Consider the following 19182-nt stretch of genomic DNA (forward strand, 5'->3'; position numbering starts at 1 on the left):
TACATGTCAAAACAGTGTCTGAACTTGAACAGTGCCCAGAACTTGATCTGGAGATAGGCTGACCTTGAAATCACTGTGTACTGCCTGCCTCTGCTTCCCAAGTACTGGGATTAAAGGTGTAGACTGTCATGCCTACTTAAATGATTTTTCTTTTCATTGAACATTTTTTAAAATTTAGGTTCTAAAGTCTTTTTTCTAACGTTTTAGCTTTCTCACTATCTTTGATTTCAGTTGTTGATGTTATCAGCTTATTCTCTTTGCTTGTTGGTGCGTCTGTTTTGACATGTATGTCTTCTAGTTTTTAATTTTTCTTCTGTTTTTGTTTACTTATTTTATGTGAATCTTCTTTGTGTATAATTTTTACTTGGGCATATGATTCCCATTAAAAGAAGAAATAGAAGTAACAGAAAAAAATGATTTTGCAACAAGTAAAAAGCACTGTGTACATCAGTTACATCCTCAATAAGGTTTGGAACAGTAGCTAGGATACTGGCGTGGTGGAGGATGACTTTGAATTCCTGATTTTTTTTTGCCTTCACTTGCTGGGTTCTCGCATTACAGGTATGTACCATCATACCTGGTTTATGAGGCGAAGGGGATTGAACCCAGGATCTCATGAATGCTAGGCAAGCATTTGACCAGCTGATCTGTACCCCAGCCCTAATTTAAAGATTTTTTAAATTTTCTCTTTTTGAAGCAGGGTCTTCCTGTAGTCCTAGCTGTCCTGGAACTCACTATGTAGACCAGGCTGGCCTTGAACTCACAGAGATCTGCCTGCCTCTGCCTCCCAAGTGCTGGGATTACAGGTGTGCGCCACCACTCCCGGCTAAAGACTTTTTTTTAAAACCAAAGGTATTAATAATAAGTAGAAAGAGAAAGGGAATGAAGAAATAGAAAAAGTAAAGTAGGAGTAAGAGGGAAAGTATTAGAGTTAGAGGTATGAGAAAATACTATAGAATATGTGCAGAAAAGAAAGGGCAGTAGTGAAAGCCTGATTAAGCATGATACGAGCTAAAACAAAATTAAGTACACAATAAAATATGAGAGCGAAAATTAAGAAAATATGTGATTAGGTAAATAATATATTATCAGTTGGTATATATACATGTTATTTGTGTGTGTGTGTGTGTGTTCATGTTCATGTGTGTGCACATACGTTTGTGTATCTGTGGAGGCCAGAGCACAACCCTGGGTACCATTACTTAGGTACCACCCACCTTCTTTTTGAGACAGTCCCACTGATTTGGAACTTGCCAAGTAGCCTAGGCTGGTTGGCCAGGGAGCCCCAGGATTTCCTTGTCTAGACCTCCCCAGTAGTGGGATTATAAGAGCAAGCCACCATGCAAGCCTTCCCCTCCCCACATATTGGTTCTAGGGATTGAACTCAGGTTATTGGGCTAGCTTGGCAAGCACTTTCCTGATTGAGTTGTGTCCCTAGCCTCCTTGCAGCTGATTCTGCAGGAAGGAAGAAGACTGCTAGTCTCTCTCTCTCTCTATCAAAATACCTTTTCTACAGAATATCGTCCCTGCTCGGTTAGGCTCCTGCATAGGGATCAGCTCTCCCAAATATGGATTGCTACTTTTAGAATTTTACACTTCCTTGCCCCCAGTTAACATCTGCTCTTGGTTTCCTCCCTCCCTCCCTCCCTCCCTCCCTCCCATCTGTTTTGTTTTTGTGAAGCAGTCTTATTCCATAGGCCAGTTTTGTCTGGAACTCACTGTGTATCCCAGGCTGCCCTAGGGTTGTGGCAATCTTCCTGCCTCAGCATCCTAAGTGCTAGAATTACAGGTGCGATCACCTTTTCACATCCTGTTTTCAGTGTTCCGTGGTGTGGGTGAGTGGGTGGGGTATAGACATACTTGTATTTGCCTTTGCTGCTTGGGCTCTCCTCACTTTAGGAAGGACCCTGGTTGTTTTTCTGTCCACAGTGCACTTTCTTACTTGAGTATTAACTGTGGATGTGATTCAGTGTCAGGCTCTGCCTAATTTTCCCTGGTGTTGTAGTTGTCAGGGATAGGGGATGAGGGGGCCTCATTTTCCTAGTAGGTGGGGGGGCGGGGTCCTAGGGTTTTGGAGATGCAATGGCACTTTTCCCAGAAGGAACCTTTTGTGACAGGGTCTCCTAAAGAGAAAAAGAGGCATAGTGGGCAGCAAGTCCCTTGGACCTCCTGTAGATCTGTTATAGCTCGTCCTTAAAAGGTTTGTGATCAGTAAGTACTTGGAGGATTAATTTAGTAGGAGAAGGCCACATTTTCAGTTCCTATTTTATTGTGAAATTTAATTAAAAAGACAGCTATTTAAAATGTTTAGTGTTTAAAATCCAGTCTTTGCTGGTGTAACATGATGTGCTGTGTGTGTGTGTGTGTGTGTGTGTGTGTGTGTGTATACACACGTGTGTGTATGGTTTTTATTTAAAGTTTTTTTATTTTTTGAGACATGGTCTCATATAGCCTAGGCTGGCCTTGAATTCAAGATAAAGCTGAGGATTAAGTTTAACTTCAGTTCCTCCTGTCTCTATCTTTTTAAAAATAATTTAAAATTTATTTTTATTTTATGTTTATGAGTATTATATCTGCAGGTATGTGAGTGCACTGGTGTTGTGCAGTACCTATGGAGGACAGAAAATGGCATCAAATCCCCTGAAATTGGAGTTATGGATAGTTGTGTGTGGTGGGATAGGAACCCTGGTCCTCTGCAAGAGTAACCACTGAGCCATCTTTCCAGCTCCCTGCCTCTGCCTTTCAGATGCTGGTATTATAGGTGTACTCCACTGTACCTAGCACTGATTTAAGTCTTAACAGTAGATTTTTTTTTTTTTAATCTAAAGGAGGTCTGGTGTGGTGGGTCAGTCCTTTAATCCCAGCACTAGGAACGCAGAGGCAGATTGATCTCTGTGAGTTCAAGGCCAGCCTGGTCTAGAGAGTTCTAGGCCAGCCAGGGCTACATAGTGAGATCTTGGCATATAAGCAACAAGGACACATACACAAACCTGAATGAATATTGGTGATGAGCATATTAAATGTAGCATGTATACTATATTAGGACTGTGTCTATAATTTATAAAATTTGCTCTATATTCTTAGGTCAGGATTACCTTAGGGTATCTCATAAATTTTTATTGTGTTTGTGTTTAAATCAAGTTCATGTTCAGTTTGTATTAGTATATTTGATATCTTTACAGAAGAATTTCCAAGACATTTTAAAGTTGTCTTTTGAAAGAGCCACAAAACCCAGTGGGAAAACTTGAAGACATTTCTGATTTCTTTTTATGCCAATTTTATTTTATAGGAATCAAGAATCCAGTCTCAGTTGCAAACAGACTCTTATGTGAAGGGCAGAAGGGCAAGCTGTCTGCAGGCAGAATTCCTCCCTGGTAAGTACTTTGTTTCTCTTGGCTCTGTGTCTTTCGTTGTTGTACACACAGTGCTTGGTGGCACTCTCATCCACAGGGCTGATGCTGGTGGTTACATACCAGTGCACACAGTGTTTACAGTGTGCATAGTATTTGAAAACTTTTTAATTCACAAGGCCAATGCTGGTGCTTACATAGCAGCAGTAATGCGTCTTTGAGACCAAGACATACTTTGCTCTTTTACCTTGGGACATTCAGTATATTTGGTAAAGCTCCAGATGGAATAGAATGCTATGGATCAAAAAGAGGTTTCAGTAAATTTTTGGTTTCATATGTAGTTGATTCTCCAAAGAGGATTTTATTGTTACTGAATGATCAGTTGGTTTTTTTTTTATTTTTTATTTTTTTTCCTTTTTCTTTTTGAGACAGGGTCTCCTTGTAGCCCCAGCTGGCCTGGAACTTACTATGTAGACCAGGCTGGCCTGGAACTTACAGAGATCTGCCTGCCTCTGCTTCTGCCTCTTGAGTACTGGGGTTAAAGGCATGCACCACCATGTCCAGCCAGTTGGGGTAATTTTTATTGTGTTTAAAGTAATTGGTTTTGGGTTGGGAAATTCTTAGAATTCTTAGAATTGCATATTGTAAATAGCTCTGATGGAACCATTATCCAGCACTAATAATTAGCAATAGTCTGTCTTTTATCTCATTCATCTCACTTAAGAGAGACAAAAAGGTCAGGACTACAGAACTGAAGCTCAGAAGCACTTGATATACGTATAAGGGAATTTTGTGGGGTTTTTTTTTTTTTTTTCCTTTTCCTTCTTTTTTTTCTTTTTTGTTTGTTTTGTTTTTGTGTTTGAGACAGAGTCTCCCTATAGTCCCAACTGGCCTGGAACTCCCTATGGAAACCAGGCTAGCCTCCATCTCATAGACATCCACCTGCCTCTGCCTCCTGGGTACTAGTATTAAAGGTATGTGCCACCATGCCCAGCTAGAATTTGATTTTTGATAATGGTGTCATCTCAAGTCATTGTAGGGGAAAAGGGTGCAGCATAAAATTTTGCTTGAAGAATATAAAACTGTAAGCAATCTAAATGTCTTATCAATGTCTAGATAATTTGCTTTCTCATCCTATTATTAGATACCCTGTGGTAGTACAAAAAAGTAGAGAGATACTAATATTAATTTTCTCTAGTGGTTATAACACAGTCCATTAGATTATTTTTAAAAATATTTTATTATTTTTATTTTATGTGTCTGAGTGTATTGCCTGCATGTATATAAGTGCACCTGGGTCACACAATGCCTATAAAGGTCAGAGAGGGTGTCAAATACCCTGGACCTGGAGTTATGGATGGTTGTTAGCCACCATATGGGTGCTGGGAACTGAGCCTGGGTTCTTTGCAAGAACAGCCAGTGCTCTTAACTGCTGAGCTATCTCTCCAGCCCTTTAGATTGAGTATTTACACAGCAGAGCTACTTTTACTATATCTAGAGGTTGGGAAGCTCAAGCTCAAAGTTTCAGTCTGTTTGGTTTCTGGTGTGGGCTTTCTTCTTGCTTTGCAGATGGTTGCTTTCTAGCTGTGTCCTCTCATTCCAAGTGTAGAGGAAGAAGGGGGAAGGAGGAGATGGGGAGAGGGGATGAGAAGTGAGAATAGAGAAGATGGAGAGTGTCAGAGGGGGGAGGAAGAGGAGGAGGAGAGATAGAGAGCACGAAAATGAAAGAGAGAGAGAATGGATTTCTGTTTATTCTGATAAGTACAGTAATTCTGTCATGGGAACACTACCCTCATGATGATCTCGTGCGTTTATAGCTATAGATCTCTACATTTTAGACTTAAAAATGAGCTGGGTGCAGTGGTGCGTGCCTTTAATCCCAGCACTCGGGAGGCAGAGGCAGGCGGATCTGTGTGAGTTCAAGGCCAGCCTGGTCTACATAGTGAGTTCTAGGACAGCTGGGGCTACAGGGAGACCCTGTCTCAAAAAGACCAAAAAAAAAAAAAAAAAAAAAAAGAAAAAAAGAAATTTAACTTGTATTTTCTTTAAAATATTATAAATAATATGATGAAAACCATATTACAAATATGGTAAATACAAGTTTGTTGCCACCTAAGTTGGGAAATAAAACTTCACCAAAAAATTTGAGGCTGTCTAGACTGAGGCTTGTTTTTCCTTTTTGATTCTGTATATGAGAGAAAGCATGCTATTTGTCTTCTTGTGTCTGGCTTAATTTCACTAATATAATGATCTCCAGTTCTATCCATTTTCTCCTAAATGATATAGTTTAATTCTTTGTGAATGAATAAAACTCCATTGAGTTTATATACCCCATTAAAAAAAATCTGTCTGTTGATGGACTTCTATGCTAGTTACATATCTTGGCTATTTGTGAATAATGGTGCAATAAGCATGGATATGCAACTATATTTTTGGTTTGCTGCCTTAGATTCCTTTGGGTGAATCTGTAGGAATTGTATGGTTGGATTGTGTGGTAGTTTTTTTTTTTTTCATTTAATTTATTTACTTATTTATTTTTATTTTATGTGTATGAGTGTGTTGCCTTCATATATGTGAGTGCACCTGTGTTGTGCAATGCTGTGGCGGTCAGAAGAGGGCTTTGGATTCCCCTGAAACTGGAGTTAAGGGCGGTTAGTAGCCACCATGTGGGTGCTGGGATTCGAACCTGGGTCCTCTGGAAGAGCAGTCAGTGCTCTTAACTGCTGAGCCATCTCTCCAGCCCCAGTTGTTGTTGTTGTTGTTGTTTTTTTAAAGACAAGGTTTCACTATGTAGCCCTAGCTACAAGGTCTGGACCTTGCTATATAGACTGCAGTGGCTTTAAACTCACAGAGATTCCCCTACATCTGTCTCTGGGATGCTGATATTAAAAGACAGGATTTCACTATGTAGCCCTAGCTGGGCTGGACCTTGCTATATAGACCACAGTGGCTTTAAACTCACGGAGATTCCCCTATCTCTGTCTCTGGGATACTGATATTAAAACTGTGCGCCATCATGCCCAGCTGTATTTTTTTTTTCTTTTTTTTTGTTTTTGAGGAACCTGTGTAATGACTCTACAAGTTTACGTTCCCACCTGTAGTGTATATGGGTTCCTTTTGTCCCATATCCTCACCTGCATTTACTGTCATTTGTTTTCTTGCTGATGGCCAATCCAACTGGGATGAGATGGAATCGCAAAGCAGTTTAAATTTGCACTTCCATGATGGCTGGGGATGTTGAACATTTTTCCATATATGTTTTGTATGTTTGTATTTCTTTTGAGAACTACCTGTTCAATTAATTTTTCCACTTATTGGATAATTTTTTGGGGGGTTATCTCTTAAGTCTCTATGTTAATCTTTAGTCACATATATAGTTGGCACAGATTTCTCTCCCATCCTGTAGGCTGTGTTTTCACTATGGTGATTCCTTTCTTGCTGTGCAGAAGCTTGTCCAGCATGAGAGAGAGAGAGATTTAATTTCATTCTTGTGACTATCCAGTTTCTCCAATGCTATTTGTTGAAGAGGCTTTCTTTTTTTCCATTATCAGGCTTTTTTTCTCTTCTTCCCTTTAACATTCTTGTTCAGGATTAGATGCCTGTAGCTGTGTGGGTTTATTTCTGGGCTCATAGAACATGGATGCTCTGTAGTGTACTTTATTGCTAACTTCTGATGGGTCTATTAAATGCATTTGTGGTTTTGAGATGGTCTTGCTATGTTGCTGTGTTGCCCAGGCTGTTGTGAACTCACTCTTTAGCCCAGAGTGGCCTTGAACTCATGATACTCCTACCTCTGCCACCTGAGTGCCGGAATACAGGTGTCTGTAACCATACCTTGCTATCGCATATGTTTTTGACTTAGGGTACTTCTTCTGCTCCTCTCCCTTTGCTGGATCTTGCATATACTAAGTGAACTTTATGCCACTGAGCTATGTTCCATCTCAACTTGGGACATTTTAAATTTTAGTGGGTGTATTTGGATGTTTCTCAATAGGTTGAGGAGCAGCTGTATTTGCCTTCTTGTTTTAGTTCTGTAATTCCCTCATGATTTCTTGGCCTTTTTCTCTTTTTTTTTCTCTTTGTTTCATTTTGAAATTTCCATTGTGGTCCTTTTGTAAAATTTAATTTTATTTATTATTTTTATTTTATGTGTGAGTATTGCCCATATGTGTGTAAGTGCACCTGTGTTGTGCAGTGCCCTTGGATGACAGAAGAGGCTGTCAGATCCTCTGAAACTGGAGTTATGGACAGTTGTTGATAGGTAAATCAAGGAAAATTGGGACATAGACAAGAACTCTGGTGGGATAGAGTTTATTGGCAGGGAAAATGCACAGGACAGTCCCCAGTTTGGGATGGAGGTGCTGTCCATTTACAGGCTGCAGGCTGAGGGCTTAAATAGGGGGTTTGGGGGGGATGAGGAAGGCAGGAACATTTTTTTTTTTTTAAAAAACAAATTAGGTGGGCTTATCAGGAGAGAACAACCTCTGTCAAACCGCCTACTTCACTCCCCTTCCATCAGCCAGGATCTGGGTCATGGGATAAGAGTTCTGTACATTGTGAAACTTAACAGGGGGAAGTAGCTTGTACTGAGACAGTTCCTACATCTGTGAGTCTGGGGTACAGGGGCCTGTCTTGTCTTCTAAGATTATCAAAGGGGAAGCAGGCTGTGCTGAAACGGCTCTTTGCAGTAATTGGGTCTTGGGTCAAAGGTGTAGAGAGTCTGTTAATCTTGTCTGCACATGGTCAGAGTGCTCATTAACTCAGTTCCTGTATTCTCAGAGGTCCTGTAAAACCCTGAGGCCCTGTTGTACTGGGGAGGGGGTTGCTGTAGATCTGAACCCTAACAGTTGTTAGCTGCCATGTGGGTGCTGGGATTTGAACCCAGGTCTTTTGCAAGAACAGCCAGTGTTCTTAATCACTGAGTCATCTTTCAGCCCCTGAACCTAATTGTTTTAAATTGTGACGGTTATACAGAGACTTTCCAACTATGTGAGAGATTTCTGCTGCTACACTAGATGTGGTAACAGAAAAAACTTATCCTCTTGTCTGAATCAATAAAAAGAAAGCAAAATACGAAAAGCAATAGTTTTAGATATTAGACATAAGGCAACAGAGGACTGTTATCTTGGAGAAAAGAAAAACATAAAGATCACCTTACTGCAGTCATAGGGCTCACTTTGATTATTACCATAATTTTTAGGTCATAATCCAGGAGCCCAGCGGTCAGTGTCAAAGAGACAGAATTGGGCCACCAGAGGCCAAAATGCAGTTCACAGGACAAAGTACCACAAAGAAAGCTGAACAGAGAAGACCCCCAAAGATTTTTAGAAAGCATCCTTTTAGTCTTATGCTGACTGGAGACTGTGGTTTAAATAAGAGGAAATGACCTAAAGCCTTGGAACAAACAATCTGCCAATTGTTAAGGAAACAATCCCAAATTTAGATAGGGCCAGGAACAACTTAAGCTCCCACCAGCTAGAGGGAAAATCCTCACTTTAACTTCATCTGCTATAGTACTTTTTTTTTTGTCTTTTTGAGACAGGGTCTCCCTGTAGCCCGAGCTGACCTGGAGCTCACTATGTAGACCAGGCTGGCCTTGAACTCACAGAGATCCGCCTGTCCCTGCCTCCCAAGTGCTGGGATTATAGGCGTGAGCCACCACGCCTGGCTGTTATAGTACTTCTAAGAGTTTTGACTCAACAAGGCAAAATTAGATCAAGGCTAAATACTTCTCTAGCCTAATGCAACAAAGGCTAAAGCAAGACCTGAAAGGATCAAACTTTTTTTTTTTTTTTTTTTTTTTTTGGTCTTTTTGAGACAGGGTCTCCCCAGCTGTCCTGGAACTCACTATGTAGACCAGGCTGGCCTTGAACTCACAGAGATCTGCCTGCCTCTGCCTCCCGAGTGCTGGGATTAAAGGCGAGTGCCACCAGGATCAAACTTTTTAAATGACAGTCACATCCTGCAGTAAAATTTAAGAATAGCTATTAAATTATAAAAATATTCAGAACAAAAAAAGGTAAAATTCACAATGTCTGGAATCCAGTTTGAAAATAAAACCCCAAACTATTAAACAGAAAAATTAACTTATAAGAAGAAAAAAACAGTCACTCAATTGAACAAAATTTAAAAATAACAGAAATGTTGAGTGTGCACACCTTTAATCCCAGCACTAGGGAGGCAGAGGAAGGTGGAACTCTGTAATAGCAAGGTCAGCTTGATCTGCATATCAAGATCCAGACCAGCGGGAGCTATGGGGAGACCTTGACTCAAAAAAAGAAAACAAAACAAAACAAAAATAAAAAATGAACAAAAATAAATAACAAAAATGATGGAACTAGTAAAATAATTGTTTTAATTCTTGTCATGGCTGGCTTCTGTCAGCTAGACATCTGGAAAGAGAGACCCTCAATTGGGAAATTGTTTCTATTGGATTGGCTTGTGGGCATGTCTGTGAGGCATTTTCTTGATTGCTGATTGATTTGATAGGGCCCAGCTCACTGTGGGCAGTGCCACCCCTGGGCAGGTGGTCCTGGGTTGTGAAAAAAAAGCAGGCTGAGCATAGGCCAGAGGAACAAGTCAGTAAGCAGAGCTCCTTCAAGGTCTCTGCTTCAGCTTCTGCCTCCAGGTTTTTGCCTTGAGTTCCTTCTCTGGCTTCCCTTAATGATGAACTGTGATCAAGACATGTAAGACTAAACCCTTTCCTCCCCACCTTGGTTGGGGTCAAAGTCTTTTAACACAGCAGTGGAAAGCTAACTAGTACAACTCTTTTCACATGTTCAGGAAGGAAGGAAAATTCACAAAAGCCTTTAAGATGGTAATCAATCTTTTGGAAATAAAAACTACAAAATCAGAAATGAAATAATAAAATGAATGAATCTGCAGGTTACTAGATAGTGCAGAAAAACAACTGATTGAAAGCACTTACTTGATGCAGGCAACACATACATACACATAAAATAAAAATAATAAAATATAAAAAAATCAGGTTCTCTCCATATCCTATTTCAATATAATATAATTTTCCTTTGAGCTTCTTTTTACATGATCTATGAAGTTAAGTTACCTAGTTTGTGTAATAATGATGGCTAATTACTACATTTGTACATTATGTTTTGTGCGGGCTGCGTACATTGTCTTAAAAATGCTCCATATTAGAGTAACTCACAATTTGCAAATAAAAGAACCTGAGTTCCAGACTTGTCTATGTTATGTTGTTAGGCATTTGTAGAGTTCGTCCCTATCACGCTGTGTTGTACTCATCTGGCTATTCAGTCCACATACCCACCTTATTCATTGCAATTATGTATTGTTCACTTGCTGACTGCCCTACGTGGAGGCCGAAAAACTACAAGTGGAAATCGAAGAACTGCTAAATCTAGGTGTTAGCTATTAAAGCAGTAGAGCAGTTTAAGGGGCAGCAAGGCACAACATCCAATAAGCCTTTCCTAAGAAATCTTAAACACAAAATTCTTTTCATCTCATTTATTCTTTTGGCTCATTCGGAAGGCAAGAGTTTTTTGTTTTTTTTTGTTTTTTGATTGCCAGAGAGTTATTGTTTATTTTTTATTTTTTACTTTTTAAAAACGTTCTTAATTTTAAAATTTTGTTTTTGTTTTTGATTTTTCTCATACTCGTAGCTGGTCTGAAACACATTATCTAGCCAATCAAGTTTCAAACTCACTGCAGTCCTCTGTCTTCAGGTCCTGAGTTTTGGGATTATAGGTATGTGTTACCACTCCCAACATTTGTTGCCTTTTTAAAAAACTCGGTTTTGGTCCACATGTTGTGATATACCTAAAATTGTCACATTCAGGAGGCTAAGGCAGTAGGATTGTGAGTTAAGCCCAGCTTGAGTTACATAGATTGATCCTGTCTGAAAAAATACTTTCGGGATATATACTAAGATATTTATAGTTAAAATTATATCATAATTGTGGAAGTGCCATACATGAGTGAGATTAGCAAAGTGTCAGTAATTGCTAAGGGAATAATGTGATGGTCTCTTATTAAGCTGCTATAACAGCATCATAGACTAGGTAGCATGTAAACAATAACAGTTTATTTCTGTGAGGGCTGAGAAGTCTAACGCCAAGTAATTAGCAGATTTACTACCTAGTGAGGCTTAGTTCCTCATGTGTGATACCTTCTTGGTGAGTCCTAATATAGTGGAAGAGTCAAGGTGCTTCTGAATTCTCTAAGCCCATTCAATAAGATTCTGGCTTTGTGACCTAACCACCTCTTCATAGGCCCCCACCTCCTAATCCTATCCTAAAACCTTCTAGGCTAGGATTTCAAAATGTGAATTTTGTCAGATTGGAGAACATGAACATTCGGAGCATACGGATCATATGTTTTTGAAAAATTATTTAATAAAAAATTAAACAGGGCTGGGGGATGGCCCAGTTGGTAAAGTGCTTGTTCTTTGATCATGAGGACCTGAGTTTGTACCCATGCCACCTATGTGCAAGGCCACCGTGGTGGTGCCTGCTTGTAATCTCAGTATTGGGGGATAGGGATTGAAACAGGTAGATCTCTGGGCTCGATGACTAGCTAGGCTAGCTGAAGTCGTGTGCTGGAGATCCGTTGAGAGAACTTGTCTCCAAAAAATGAGTTAGAAAAAGATAAAGGAAGACACCCTGTCTGGACCTCTGGCTTCTTTTATGTGCATGCAGGGGCTCAGGGACACACACACACACACACACACACACACACACACACACTAATACTCTTCAGTACAAAATTTTTTTTTTCTTCTTTTTTTCTTGGTCTTTTTTTGAGACAGGGTCTCCCTGTAGCCCCAGCTGGCCTGGATTTGGTATGGAGACCAGGCTGACTTCAAACGCACAGAGATCCGCCTGCTTCTGTCTCCCAAGTGCTGGGACTAAAGGCGTGCGCCACCCCCACCCACTGGCTTTTTTTAACTTAAAAAAATTTTTTTTATTTGTTATTTTTATTTTATGTGTATGCATATATTGCCTGCGTATAGGTAAGTGCACCTGTGTCATGCAATGCCTGCATTTGTCAGAAGAGGCTGTTGGATCCCCTGGGACTGGAGTTATGGACAATTGTTAGCTGCCATGTGGGTGCTGGGATTCGAACCCAGGTCTTCTGCAAGAACAACCAGTGTTCTTAACTGCTGAGCCATCTCTCCAGCCCCAGTAGTTCAATTTTTATTACATAATTTAGTTGCCATATGTGTTCCAGATGCAGCAAGTTCTTTATACTCTATGTTTATGAACTTTAGATGACCAATAGCTTGATTTATTTTCAGTTTTATGTATTTGTAATGATGTAAGTGATAGAAATCAGTTTTTATGTTGAATAGCTATTATTTTTATTTTCTCCTATACCTTCTTTTTTTTGAGACAGGATCTCCCTGTAGGCCCAGCTGACTTGGAACTCTGTGTAGACTAGGCTATCCTCCCAAGGGCTGGGATTAAAGGTATGCACCGTCACACCTTATCCTATACTTTTTTTTTGAGAATTTCATACATGCACTACCTCTTCTTTGCATTCCTCCCATTTTTATGTGTTGTCTTTCTTTTTTAAATCCACAGAATCCACTTAGTGCTGCCAGTCTGTACACAGGTATAAAACACCACCCACTGGAGCATGGGTAGCTTTTCTGGGGTCATATCTATCCCTAAAGAAAACTAAGTCTTCCTATTTCAAAAACCTTCAGTTGCCAATAGCTCCTCATTTAGGATTAGGGCTTTCTAACTATCTCCCCACCCTATGCTGGGATATTGGCTAGCTTGATCTTTTGCAGGTCATTTGCATGCAGTCACGGCCTCTGTTGGTTCATATGTGCAATTGCCCAGTTGTGTACATGAAGCACTGTTTTGCTATAATCATCCACTGCCCCTGGATCTTTGGAAGAGGTCTGTTATATAAATGCCCTATTTAGGGCTGGGCACTCCAAAATCTCTTATTCTCTGAACATTGACCAGCTGTGGGTCTTTGTGAGCTCTAGTTTGCCTTCAGTTGCTGTACAGAATGCTTTGACCAGTACCAACTTGGGGAGGAAAGGGTTTATTTGGCTTAGAAGTACAGTCCATCACCAAGGGAAACCAAGGGAAACTCAGGGCAGGAACCTTGAGCACAGACCATGGAGGATAGCTGCTTACTCTGACTTGTTCTCCTGGGCCATGCTCAGAGCCTGCTTTCTTATACAACACAGGACAACCTACCTGGGATGACAACACCTACAGTGTGATGGGACCTTCCACAACATTTAGAAATCAAGAAAATGCATCACAGACATGGCCATAGGCCAGTCCAATGGTGGCAATTCCAGAATTGAGCCTCCCTCAACCCAGATGTGCCAAGTTGACAACTAAAGCTATCTGGTACACTGTGTTAATCATCTACCATTAAGTTCTAGAATAATGGCAGTAAATCTATGTTTGGGGTGGTCATTGGGACCCCACTGACCCCATTCTGAGTTAACCAATTCTGGCAAGGAGGCTTTTTATTTGATAGCCTGTGGTGTTTTGGGTGAGAGGTATTGTCCTTCCCATTATAGGGTAACTCCATGTTATATGTGTGTGTGTGTGTGTGTGTGTGTGTGTGTGTGTGTGTGTATGTGTGTATTTCAGGAGGCTTCTACAGTAGCAGGTTTTCATTTAGCTTTATTTTAAAAAATTATTTTTATTTTATGTGTATGATGTATTGCCTGCATGTGTGTAATGCACATGTGTTTTGCATTGCCCATAGAGGTCAAAGAGGACATCAGTTTCCCCTAAAACTGGAGTTATGGATGGCTGTTAGTTGCCATGTGGGTGCTGGCAATTGAACCTGGGTCCTCTGCAAGAGCAGCCAATGCTCTTAGCTGCTGAACCATTTCTCTAGCCCCTCCATTTAGCTTTTTCAAGTATTTTTATTTATCCTTCCTCATACTCTGACCTCCACCTTGTCCTTCCATTACCCATTCCACTTAACTCTTCTTGCTCCATTATTCCCTATTGGACTCCTTCCCCATAGCCTCTTACTATGTTTTGACTTCTGTAGGACCCCCAGCCTGGGGTACCCAACATCCACGGGAGGCCGCACCCCAATAACTCAGTCCTCAGACCAGGAGATGCAACAAGCAAGAGGATTTAATCGTTTGCGCAGATGGGCTCCTGCCTCACTTGGAGAGAGCAGCAGCCCAGAGATCAGCTTACAGGCTTCTTTTAAAGGCAAAAACCACAAACCACAAGTGGCAGAAGTGGGAGGGGGCCGGCAGCAACCTAGTGGGAGGAAGTTTCGGGTGAATTTCTAGCTTGTGCACGGAGCATGAAAAGGTCAGCTTTTTCTCAGCAGTTAGAATTATTTTACATCTTACTTCCTTGTGGCTTCCCAGAATATTCTTCTTTGGTCTGGGGGGCCTTAGTTTGATTCCATCATTCCCCCCTTTTCTTATGGTAAGATTTTAATCATAAAATCTATGGGTTTTCTGGAAGCATCATAGCAGAGCAAACAAGCTAGAGTGATTTTAGGTCTAGTGGCATTAAGGAACAAAAATGACTGTTGTAACACCTGCAGCATCGGACTCGTGGCATCCGGATGGCTAATTTTACGAGGGGCAATTACCACTGGGTTTGGTTGAGTGGCAACGGCAATTTTTTAGTCTGATCGGCTGCAGAAAAGTTTAGGACTGGAATGTTCAAGGTAGTGGAAGAAGTCTGAACAGTAGTTTTTAGCACTGGTTTAACCTATTTTGTAGGTATTTTGCTTGGTAGCTGAGAAGAGACCTTATTAGATCCTAAGGCTTTGTTAATAATTGGATCAGCTTAGAGCCTTACAGAGAAAATAATACCTATATCTGTGGAGAAGGGGAAATATAGTCTTAGTCCCCATATCTATTCTGTTGTGAGTTTTTTTTTTTTTTTTCTGCATCAGTGAACTTGATAGTTATGTTGGACTAACCGAACTGAGTTTTCTGAAAGATTACAGGACCATCACCTCTGTTTCCATTTCCAGGCCACCCTGGGTCAGACCAGCTAGTTTTACAACCCCAACTGGCACAGAAATAGTCTGTGTGTCCCCCACAACGATAAGTTTTTTTTTCTACCCCAGGGCAGATATACCACTGCCGGGATCTGCAGTCTGGGTATGGATTTTTAGGAGTTATGTCAGTCTGCTGTGAATACCATGAGCCTTTAGCCAGTTTGTAAAGGTCAAAGGACAGATCAGGAAACCAGGTACCCATTAACCCCAACTGGCACAGAAATAGTCTGTGTGTCCCCCACAACGATAAGTTTTTTTTTCTACCCCAGGGCAGATATACCACTGCCGGGATCTGCAGTCTGGGTATGGATTTTTAGGAGTTATGTCAGTCTGCTGTGAATACCATGAGCCTTTAGCCAGTTTGTAAAGGTCAAAGGACAGATCAGGAAACCAGGTACCCATTGGTCTCGTGGAGTTGGCGAGCCGAAGTGTATGGCCCGTCTCAGGATTCGTCACCATCCATGTCAGCTGCATAGGCACATGAAGATTGTACTGTGGAGCTGAATAAACCTGCATGTATCTCGCTGTCAGGAGCAGGCAGATCTCTCCGAGGAGTAGAATCAGCTGCATCTTGAGAAGTTGTATTACAGTTCTTAAGCAAGGTCAGTGAGTACCAATGTGATGATGGCACCACTGTGGTTTAAGAGTCTTTACGTTGTGTCTTCTCACGTACACATGATCTCCAATTTGGTAGGAGTGGGGCGTTTGTGGACTCCCAGGCCGGTAGATAGCAGCCAAAGGCTTCCAAACCTGGTTCTGGATGATCTGAAGGGCTTGGAGTCTTGTTTTCAAGCTGGGGTTATCAAAGGAAGAGGGCAAGGGGGACAAAGTTAGATGGCCCTCTAAAAAGAATTTCGTAGGGGGTTAGACTGTGCATAGCAGGAGTATTTTTAGCTTGAAATAGAGCTAGAAGTAGGAGCTGCACCCAGTCTTTAGTGCCAGTCTCTAAAGCTAATTTGGTTAAGGTCTCTTTAATAGTTTTATTATTTGTTTTTTTACCTGTCCTGAACTCTGGGGTCTGTAAGCACAATGTAATTTCCAATTAATTCCCAGTGTTTTGGCCATTCCCTGACTTACCTGGGAGATGAAGGCTGGGCCATTATCAGACCCAATTACCTTAGGCAGTCCAAATCGAGGGAAAATGTCTTCGATCAGTTTTTTCACCACCGTCTGGGCTGTTTCCTTCCGGGTGGGGAAAACTTTAACCCACCCTGAGAAAGTGTCTATGAACACAGATGGGACCTTTGATCTGGTAACATTTACCAGGGAACATGAGACACAATCTCCCATTACCTTTTGGACCAGTTGGTTGAGGTCGTTTCGCAGAAAACTGCTCCCATCCATATACCAGGTGGCATCTGCATCTGTTAGGGGCTGGTCGGTGAGGTCTTCCCTGGTCCCATGTGTCTCCGCAAGTATTTGCTGACAGTCATGGGGAATCTCGGTGTCTTTCCGAAAGTCAGCCAGGTCATGATGTAGAGCTTCATCAAACAGAGTAGGGGAGTTCTTGAATCCTTAGGGAAGTCGCGTCCAGGTTAGAACTCAGAAGATTATAGGGATTAGGAACAGTGGGATGGATATCTTCTATCCTCCGATTGACTTCTCTTAAGTCTTGAACTGGTCGATAATCATCTGTCTCTGGCTTTTTCACAGGGAGCAACGGGGTGTTCCAAGGGGATTGACAAGGATGAAGTATGCCCATTTATAAAAGTCTTTGGATGTGGGGCCTGATTTCCCTCTCAGGCCTCTTTGCTCATAGGGTATTGTTTAATTGAAACCGGAGTTGCAGATGGTTTTAGTGTAACCACTATTGGAGGCTGGTTGTATGCTAGTCCTGGGCCTCCTGTCTTGGCCCATGCCGAGGGGATTTTACTTAGCCAATCAGATATACCAGGAATTCCTGCTATCGGTCCCTCATATAACCAGTGTTCATCTTCCAGCTGCAAGGTTAATACCTGTAGTGGAGCTCCATCTTTTCCTTTTACAGTAGCTCCCTTTGTAGTGAAGTGGATGTAGGCTCCCAGCTTAGAGAGTAAATCTCTCCCAAGAAGAGGGTATGGACAGTCAGGGACCAATAAGAACGAGTGGGAGACTTGTCCTGTGCTGAGGTCCACTTTTCTTTCTGTGGTCCATCTGTATGTTTTTCCTCCGGTGGCCCCTTGGACCCAGGCTGTTTTGGAACTCATAGGTCCCTCAGTTGTTGTCAGGACTGAGTGCTGAGCTCCTGTGTCTACCATGAAGGTAGTCAATTGCCCCCCTATCTTCAAGGTTACCTTGGGCTCAGGGGGGAGCTCCTGGCCCCGACTTCCCTAGTCTCCTAGAGTCATGACTGGGGTTGTTTTCTTTTGAAGTCTGTTCAGCTTCTTCGGACATTCTCGAGCCCGGTGTCCTCTCTCCTTGCAATAGGCACACTGGTCTTTATCCACTTGGGGCCTTCTCTTGTCTCCCAGGTTCCTTTCTGGTCCTGGTCCTGTTCCCTGAACTACTGTGGCCAAAATTTGACTTAATTCTTTATTTCTCTTTTCCTCTTTCTTATCCTCTCTAGCTTCCTGCTCTTTTCTGATTCTGTCCTCTCTTTTTTTCTAAAGTTTCTCGCTTATTATAGATTCTTTTAGCTTCTCTTACTAAATCCTGTAAGGAGTACCCCTGAAGGCCCTCCAGCCGTTGGAGCTTACCACGAATGTCAGGAGCTGATTGTCCTATAAAGGCCATAATAAGATCTGCCTGACGCTCCTGGGCTGTGGAATCAAAAGGGGTGTACATCCAATATCCCTCTATCGAGCGTTATAGAAACCCTGCAGGGATTTCATTTTCTCCTTGGGTTTTAGCACGTACCTTTGTCAAATTGGTCGGGCGCCTTCCGGCCCCTTTGAGACCCGCTAACAGAGTCTGGCAATAAAGAAGGAGACACTCCCTACCGGCCACGGTTTCAGCGTCCCAGTTGGGTCTGGTCAGAGGAAATCCTGCGTCTATTTCATTTGGGAGCAGAATGGGTCTCCCATCCTGCCCGGGGACTTTTTTCTGGGCCTCCAGGATGACTCGCTGTCTTTTTTCTGTGGTTAGAAGTGCCTGGAGGAGTTGCTGACAATCCTCCAAAGTGGGTTGGTGGGTGAGGAGAATAGACTCTATTAAAGCAGTTAGAGCCTGAGGATCCTGAGAAAAAGAGGGGTTATGAGTCTTCCAATTATACAAGTCAGAGGCTGAAAAAGGCCAGTACTGGATCTGATCCCCTATAGTTCGGAGAGGAAAATCCTGGGCAGTCCAGGTTCCATCAGAGGGGCCCCCTTTATCCCTCCTTAAGCGGAGTCTGTTAGATAGAGGAGGGGATTTGTCAGGCTCAGTGGAATCAGGAGAGGGATAAGGTAGTTCTTGAGGTGGAGGTGTCTGCGCAGGTGGATAGGGAGGTGGAGGATCAAGGAGGGTTAGGGAAGCTTGGTCCTCGGGGAGGACTGGCTTTTGCTTCTTCTTCTCAGGGGCAGACTGAAGGGGCAGGAGGGAAGAAGTGAGACTCAGGGGAGCAGAAGGGGTAGGAGGCCCCTAGTCAGTCTCTCCAGTTCCCCTAGGAGGTAGGAACGGCCGTGCCCAAGATGTGGGGTTCCGGGCCAAGTCTTCCCAGGTGACTATGTAGGCCACCTGGTCCGGATGTCCATGTGGTCCTGGGTGGAAAACGTATTCCTTAACCTGTAAGATAGTAGCAAGGTCAAAAGTCCCATCCCTTGGCCATCCTTTTTCAAAAGAGGGCCATACAGAGGAACAGAGATTCTGCCACTTTTTTTTTTAACCTCTAGCGATAAATTACGGGCTCGCTTTACAACTTCCTTTTAATGTTCTAGAGTCA

The 19182-nt window shown here is 42.1% G+C and overlaps 1 protein-coding gene across 11 annotated transcripts in view; it reads left to right on the top strand.

Annotated features, from left to right (window-relative positions):
• The window catches only part of Tasp1 (taspase 1), a gene marked incomplete at its 5' end in the record, with an annotated part of 441173 nt that overhangs the window by 47740 nt on the left and 374251 nt on the right, over window positions 1–19182 (top strand). For all 11 annotated transcript variants that reach the window (XR_003848562.1, XM_029560670.1, XM_029560666.1 and 8 more), the window contains 1 exon segment: window positions 3290–3374. Coding sequence is in view for 10 of the 11 variants with exons in the window: in XM_029560670.1 (XP_029416530.1) it covers window positions 3290–3374 (85 nt within the window).

The sequence above is a fragment of the Nannospalax galili genome, unplaced genomic scaffold (assembly GCF_000622305.1).
Source record: "Nannospalax galili isolate Female #2095 unplaced genomic scaffold, S.galili_v1.0 scaffold151, whole genome shotgun sequence".
Classification (NCBI taxonomy): domain Eukaryota; kingdom Metazoa; phylum Chordata; class Mammalia; order Rodentia; family Spalacidae; genus Nannospalax; species Nannospalax galili.